Source organism: Austrofundulus limnaeus, unplaced genomic scaffold (genome assembly GCF_001266775.1).
Source record: "Austrofundulus limnaeus strain Quisiro unplaced genomic scaffold, Austrofundulus_limnaeus-1.0 Scaffold71, whole genome shotgun sequence".
Taxonomy (NCBI): domain Eukaryota; kingdom Metazoa; phylum Chordata; class Actinopteri; order Cyprinodontiformes; family Rivulidae; genus Austrofundulus; species Austrofundulus limnaeus.
The window spans coordinates 1,501,940-1,510,517 of NW_013952473.1; the positions used below are offsets into that span (position 1 = coordinate 1,501,940).

General features: G+C 37.1%; 1 protein-coding gene across 1 annotated transcript in view; it reads right to left on the bottom strand.

Annotated features, from left to right (window-relative positions):
* Positions 1 to 436: 436 nt before the first annotated feature.
* LOC106519097 (N-acetyllactosaminide alpha-1,3-galactosyltransferase) overlaps positions 437 to 8,578 on the bottom strand; it is a gene marked incomplete in the record, with an annotated part of 25,337 nt that continues 17,195 nt past the window's right edge. The window contains 2 exon segments of the mRNA XM_014010628.1: positions 437 to 1,891; positions 3,494 to 3,631. Of these exon segments, the coding sequence (XP_013866082.1) occupies positions 1,210 to 1,891; positions 3,494 to 3,631 (820 nt within the window).

Below are 8,578 nucleotides of genomic sequence, written 5' to 3' on the forward strand. Positions count from 1 at the left end.
TTATAAATTCTCTGGGTTCCAACTGAGTCAAGTTATAGTGCACCTTTGGGTGTTGGGGTGCAAACACTAAAAGATCATTTTTCAATTCAGTCTCATTCTGATAGGATGAAATTTATTTTGTTTTTCCAGAACAGTTGTTTTCTGAAATTTTGTTCAACAGATTGTACTGAGCTGTTGAGCGTCTCAGATTCAGAATTTAAAATTTGATAGTATAATTTATGTTTTAATACTCTTGTTCAAGACTCTGACACCTTGAATCAGTATGACAAYATTAGGAYGYAGGTTTWKGTTTATTAGATGGKTTTATTTSGGGAAATCTAACCTTTGTGCCTAATGCATGCTTAGGATGAAGAATTTTTTCTTCTGCCTTCCCAACGGACTCGGGTAAGAGCGACTCGGCTCTTAACACTAATAAAGTAGAATTAATTAAAATTAAAAACTAGAATGGATGCGTATTACTTTTTAAATAATGTATTTACTTCCCTTTAAAAGCTGTACCACAGTGCACACCAATAATAATAATACAGATGTAATAATAAAAATCTCAAAATATGCAAAGTAGTAACCAAATTAGAGAACTATTCAAAAAAATAAAACACATTTACAAATAAAGTTGTTGAGCTCTGTTGGAGGAGAATGCAAAAGTGGGACCTTAACATTATTTAGCTAAAGTTTGAGCAGGTCTTATAAATAGATGTACATTTTTTCAAAAAAACATGAACAGAAATGGCAAAAGCACAAACTCCATTAAGTTTAAATTTGGGAACGTTGAAAAACATCTGATTGATTGAACTCAGTGCTCAAAATAGAGCGTTGTGAGACAAAATATCAGAAAAGATAGAGCTTGATTAAGAGCCTTAAAAACTAACAATACAATCTTAAAATAGATCCTGCAACAAAGTCATTCAAATGAAGCCAATACTGTTTTTTTTTGCCGACATCTAACTCGGTTTTCAGAAGTTTTTGTCCAACTTGAAAAGGTTTAAGTTTCATAATTTCATTATTATGACATGAAGCGGCTATTCAGAAAATTCCCTTTAATTCAGAGCCTTCATGTACAAAACCACTGATAATTCRTCTGATATGTTCATACAGTGCAAACACAAATGATTGACACAACCCTACGTGTCACCTTCAATCACCCGTAAAAGTCGTAAACAATCTCACACTTCTCGCTTWTGTTTTTATTCATTTGTTTTTTCAAATCTGTCAGATACGAAGTTTCTCATATTGTTTCGGTGCCCATAGAACACGCTTGATGAGTATGTCACTTGTATCACCAATCAACATGTCCCAGCAGTACTCAGGGGAGAGCAACTTTGTAGGTTTATGAAGCCAAAAGTATTTATTTAGGTGACTTTCATCGTGCCATAAAGCTTCCACATTGTTCATTTTATCCTCCATGATGTTCAAATAGCAGAAATCAGCCAATGTCTTCACATTTTGACACTTGCCTCCAAAGATGGCTGCATGGTAGTAGTAATCACCTTCACTCATGTAAGCTTTGGATTTGGGGTTTCGGTCGTAGGTGAACCTGTTCTTTGGAAGTTTGTAAAAGTGGGCATGGAGCATGGCCACGGAGTCTCCGAGAGCCTCGGAGCCAAACCGCCCCTTAAATTCCTGATCCACGTCAAAACAGAAGACGTGGCTGAAGCTGTACCGCAGCTCCTTTTCGATCACCTCTGAAATCAGCTTCATTCGCATCATGGAGATGTCCTGCCATCGGCTGTACCTCTCCACCTGGATGATTTTTAGCTTTCGCTGCGGCGCTAGGGTGATTTTTGTTACATTTCCTGGCAAATCCGTGAACACATAATAGGTCACCGGAAATCCCAACATAAAATGCTTTTCTGCGGAGATTAGGAAAGTGTTGAGGTATGCCTCCAGGTACCTTCAGTAGAGACAGAGAAAAAAATGTACACGTTAGTTTTTGCACAGTCAGATACTATATTTGTAATTATTGTAGGAAAAAAAAATCACTTCTTCTGTTTTTTTCCCCTTTGACATTGTTGCCCTGAAACAACAGGCAGTCACTTGGATGTTTTGACATTTTAGACTGTTAACACAGAAACAGGTTCTGTTTGCTTTAACCCAAGTGTATTCAAATGACCATGGAGCAGAGTCAGGTGGCTGACAGAAACAGGAGCCAAGATAAATAATTCATGAGAAAAAGAGGAGGCAATGTGACGAGCTTGACCTAAAACATTTAAACACTTTTTCATATAAAATTGAAAATTAACAAAACAATCAAAACTTCAAAATAATGATTCTATGAATAAATACCGATCTTAAAGCAGGGCTTATTAGTCCTGTTTATTCTAGCCATGTTGGTCAAACCTGATATGCAATGTCATGTGATACTGTGGGTTGTAAATAATGCTCAGCTACTACCACATCACACATTAGCTCACTGTTGACATTTTGGGTAGATTGAGCCGTATTTATATTGGCTAAGGTTGGTTAGCTGAGCTGCACACCGAAAACTGGCACAGTGCTAAATGTTTATCTCATAGAGCTACATCCAATCCTCAGTTTTAATAAAGTTAAAGCCTACAGTAAATGACAAGTTTTAGGCAAAGATGTTACACAATGTTCAGCACCCAGAATAAATGTGATTTAGCCTCAGCTACCGCCAAACCAAATTTTAGCTCAATATTTGCAAAACTGGCAGAATTATAGCCAGTTTCGTGTTTTCTAAAATCATTTGATTGCAACAGCCATCTTGAACTAGGTTGACTCCTAAAGATAATCCCTTAATGCCATTCTCCCAGTTACTACACACCTCAAGGTTGTGGTAAAACTTCTCCAGTGGCTCATGAGAAGGCTGCTAACAGCTACGCGGGGTTGACTCCATTAGATAAAAGCAATATCTAAAGCTATTATCACACCAAACATGAGCCCAACTGTCTGAGTTATACACAGTTTTGTGTTGTTCATGTTCTGTTGGCTGTGGAGGCTAGCTTGTTGACTCTATATGTTAATAAGTTGTAGCTTCAATGATTACCTTCTGAGAGTTTTAATGACACAAACAAAGACTGCAGGTGCACACAGACAAGGGCTAAAACATTAACAGCTTGGACCTTTGCAGTGGGTGTTAACAACGCTACCATTAAGTTGGTTACCTTGAAAACACAACAAAAGAAACCCGTTTACCAGTATTAGCTTACAGGTTTTACTTTTCTCAGTCCAGGTTTTAGGTTGTGATAAGGGGTTAGGAAAAGTAATGAATGATGGAACAACAGAATGACAGACAAGCACATGCATTTTTTGATGCTTGTGCAGCAGTTTTAATGACATCCTTCAAAAATAGCCCATAGCAATAAATAAGTCAGCAAGATGTTCATCTTGTTCTAACGCTGTTGAGTGTTTCCATATTTGCATATTTGGTAGAAAAATAAAATACATTTTTGCAAAATCCAGTGTAAGTTGATATGATACYAGAAACTCATGTTTGAATAATTGTGAAGGAATAAAAGTTTACAAAGCAACAAACCTTCCAACAGCGAACACTGTGACGGCCACGCTCGTGTTCAACTCATGGTGCTTTTGATCGTAAAAATTAGCATCAAACATCAGTTCCCACATAATCGGAGCATTCCAGGAAGTGCGAGTCTGAACGGCTGGTCTGGATCTGAAACAAAACAATAAACAAATGGTTTCTGAACTTTCAGCAAATACAAAAAAAGGCGAAAAAAGTATCTCTGAGGTTATGATACCCTTTGAAAAATTCATTTTTAAAGTAAAAAAAAAAATCAAGCCGAGTTGTGGATGGTAAACTTGCTGCACAGTTCAAATTACAACCTGTAGGTTTCATTTCTGGTACTTTTGAGCACATTACCTATTATTTGTTTTGTTTTTTGAAACATGAAGGCCTAAATGATGAAATGTTGCATTTATTTATTTGCCATTCTGTAAGTATGTTTTCACACACACAAAAAAATCTGGATCTGGAACAATAAAAGTAATTTGTAGCATATGTGTATTTATTGTTGTAATGAATGTGATGGGTTATGGGGTCACACAGTGTCACTCAGATACACATTTCATTATGAATGAAATGTGATGTTGCCCATCAACTCGTTAAAATGCTTTAAAAAWTGATGCTTTGTCTTGTTTGCCTCTGCCTAGCCCTGGGAYGGACTTGTGTCCTGTACCGGGTGCACCTTGCTTTCTGCACAGTGACTGCTGGAGAGGCACCAGTTCCATGCATGGGAAAGCAGGTAAAAGAAAATGGATGGATGGATAGTCTTTTTTATTTAATGTATTATTTTTTGCCTATTTGTTATCATTTTATGTTTTTGGATCTGTTAACAGCCTGTCCAATTGTCCAAACGATCTGTTCAATCTTCTCCTCGCCAGTACAGAATTCAGTTGTCAGTCCTGGTCTCCAGACCCCACCCCCCACCCTGCCACCTGCTGCTTCTGTTTTTGTCACAAATAAACTGCTGCTCTGGAAGATCCCCAAGTTGTCAGCTGTTACCAAAAATCATGCAATGATTCAAATTCTTTAAGATTATGTGGGTCAAAACATTGAGATTGTCTGTAATGTTGAGTCACAAATGGGTTCCAAATTTCCAGCTGTTCAACAAACAATCTGTGTCTCTCACTTTGCAGTGTTGAAGGCTTTTCTGTGCAATTTCTGAAGCAGTCTGCATCTCTTTAATTTTGATAAAAGGATAAATCAGTCAACTATAAATTGGCATTTTATGTCTGCACCTTATTATCCACGACATCTGTCATAAGCCTAAATAAAAAACTGTAACTGGGTGAAATAATGTTATAATTATAATATATTGTCTGCCATCTGCTGGACACTTTCTGTTTTGCTCATATTTAGACGTGTTATTTTGCAAATGCTGCCTTCCTGAAATTTGGTATGCTTGTTTGTCTTTGTGTCTATGGTGTATWATGATGTGATTGTGATGCTGTAATTCTGAGTGTTTTATGTGCTGCAGAACAGGAACCTGCTGTAAAACAGCAATTATGCTGAGTCAGGCTTGATTTTTAATAATCTTTTCCTGTTAAATAAATATATCAAATCAAATCAATAATAGGAAAACAATATATAGAAAAACTATCATTGCAGTTTTGTCTATTTTGTTTTWGGTATAAATGACTGGAAATACATGGTATTTGTAGGAGGTTTCAGGGAAGTTCAAACTGGTTTGACTTGTAATTTAACTCGTTTAACAACAAATGGACGGTCAAAAAGCTTTTTTAACAAACCTCTTCAACTGAAACTCAATGGAGGTTTTTTTTTTTTTGTTCCTGGGGAAACCAAAAAATGCTGCCCAATATAGTAACAGTTGTTTTGTTGAGYGTGGGTGTGTTTTCTTTTCTGTAGTTCCCGTGTCTAAAGGATCAAGTAACATGCTAAAAATGTGCCCCTCCTTTAAACGGCTGATGTCACAGGACACTCACATTACTGAAACTCAAAATAATTTGAGTCAGTAAGAGAAGCTCTTCAATCTTTTGTTACAAAGCACCGCACTGAAATGATATTGATAGAGAGGAAAAAAAAATCTGGCTTTCATTTGTTTCTTCAGTGGACTTACTGCTTTAGAAAGATTTAATCCAAACTAAAATATCACAAAATAACATTTGGTTCTTATATATGTTGTTTGTTGCCATTATTAAAGATCTAATCAATCTTTTTTTTCATTGCAAATGTTAGACAAAACATTAGTGGATTTACCAGTTCCAAGGTTTGATCTGTTATTACAAATGTTTTATTCTCAATGGACTAAGAAATCCAAAATAAAATAAAATAAACTACATTTGATCTTTGTTTATTTTGCTTAAAATTTGTTTAATATTCATCCTATTATATTTTGTTTTATACATTAGACATTATTTCATCAAAATTTAATTTAAATGCTATAAATATGAATTAGTTTGATGCTAGCATGAAAGCTAACAGGCTTAACTGAGTTTCTTATGAAGCAGCTCTGTTGTCCTGCATCCACATTTTCCATTGCAGGCTGAGTCATTTCTACTTTCTCCTGTCTGTCAAGGCATTCTGGTTTTATTTTAAAAAGGACCAATCAGACATTGTACAAGATTAACCTCCAGGGTAGATTAGTGCCCCCAAMGCATCACTCCAAGAATCAAGACATCATTTATTTAAAAATAAGGTAAGCTATGCTTTTAATACTTTTTTCAAATGTTGTATTTTGGCTATTTTCACACACCGACAGGCTGGAGCAGTAAAATAAAAACTTTGCATGTACACAAACCATTTWACTAGATATAGGGTTCCTAGAACCAGGTTGTTGGTTTAGTACTCTGATCCAGCACTCCTTCTAGGCCAAGTGACAGGACAAGTTTTACTTATTTATTGTTTTTTTTTTCTTTTTTGTGCTGGCTGTCAGCAAGTGTCAGCGTGTTTCAACACCATAATTTAAGTATGATGGAGGACAGTTCAAAATGGCAGTATGTGTTTGTATAAGTGCAATAAATGTTACTGCTTGCAACTCGACTGTTGATTGTTAAGATCAGCTTCAAACACCAACGCTGCCTCTACATCGTCATATCTRGGGCCCGACTAGGACATAACAGGAAATAAAGGTGAGACAAAGAAAAGCGTGCATGTGTGTTCCACTTATCAAAAATAAATACTGTATCTGGATATTAACTACACAGTGTCACAAATAAACAAGAAGGAAGGCCAGAWGCAAACAAACAACACAATACAAGCATTCAACAGAATTTTCTGAAGCCTTCTACTAACTGCTTCTGGCTGCATAAATGGGTGAAATTATATTTCACATCTAATTTGGCTAACAAGGAGGGTGCTGATAGCAAATGCAGTTGTGCAAATGAGGTCAGAAGAGGTGAAATGTCTAGGTTTGTTTCTGTTTAAGCACATTTCTGCCCAGCATTTTTGTTTAAGCATGATCTGTTTGTTTCATGGGGTTACCTATGTTCCTGTTTTACGTCTGTATGGTGTTCCATTTTGGGCTTTGGGTTTAGTTTTGTTCCTTCAGCTGCATTGTTCAAGCTCCTAAAATATGATGTTGGGACGAGAAGGCCTGGCTCATCAAAATATCTCATGAAYAGTGACAAACTTTACAGCGGCAGGTTTTAAAGGTTTCAAAATGTAATCATCAACTGACCATCTACAGCTGCTAAACTTTTGAAGACAAGCCAATTTATGTTGGCTACCAACTGATGTAAGACTAAAGAAAGGGCTATAATGCTGACAATTTTACAAATGTTGAGCTAAAATTTAATGTAGCAGCGGGGAGTCATTTACAACACACTCTCAGCTAGGGTTGCCAACAGTCCCTTGAAAAACGGAATCGTCCCGTACTTAGAAACAAATGTACGCGTCCCTTATTGATCTGTAACGGGACGCACTTTGTCCCGTAACATCATGAGAATCAAAAATATTCCGCCAACATCAATGGAGTTGCTAAATGATGGTGCGCTTTTATGTAGATTTGTACGGTAAAGAAGCCCGCCCCTGCTCTGTGACCAATGAGCTGACAGCCCTTTTACACACGTGATTGAAACTACAGARTCGGCTCATCTCATTGGTCCATTCTCGGCAGCTTACGGAAGACAGACACGGCAGTGACATGATTTGAAGAAGGCATTATGGACACGAGCGGCAAAAATTCAGGGGATTTAAACAGTGAACATAGTTCACCTTCGAGTGTGACTACTTCCCCCAGGAAAAAAAAACAAAAAACGAAACGACTGCAAAAATAGAGTCGAGTGGGAAAAGGAACACGTGTGGCTGGAACGCATGCATTATAATGGCTACAAAGCGAACTGTACTGTCTGCAAGCGTACTTCTTCTGTAGCCCACGGTGGACAGTTTGATGTGAAACAGCATGCTTCTGCAGTTGGGCACATAGGAAACGTGAAAGACAACAAAACCAGGAGAACCCTTGACCAATCTGTTCTGCACCGGGCAACGCCAGAGGCAGATATGGTATGTAAAAAAAAGGAAAAAAATAAGGATAAGTTTAATGTGTAAAAATGCAATGAATGTGAGCAGGCCAAAAATGTGATCATATTTAAATTGTAATAAACAAGTAGAATTGAAAAATGAATACACAAAATGTATTTTAAAAAATAATTATATAAATAAATAAAAATTAAATTGCACAAATTTATAAAGTATTTCTCTTTTGTCCCTTAATTACAGGTGACTGCTGCAGAACTAGCCCATATATTTCGTACTGTGAAGCATGATTTAAGTTACAATTCAGCTGATTGTGGATTTAAAGTGACTCTTCAAACACTGAATGACTCCAGCATTGCCAAGAAGATGTCCTGTGGGAGGACAAAGGCTGAGGCAGTGGTCACAGATGTCCTGTGTCCAAAAGCAATAGAGGAAGTGGTTCAAAAACTGAAAAGTGAAAAGAACCCACTACCATTTTCTCTTCACACCGATGCCTCAAACAAGGGAAATCGGAAGATGTTTCCCTTGGCTGTGCAGTTTTTCACACCAGAGAATGGAGTAGTCAGCAAGGTAATAGATTTTGTTGAAAAATCTGGCTTGGGTAGAGTTTGCATGTTCTCTCTGTGCATACGTGGGTTCTCTCCGGGTACTCCGGCTTCCTCCCAC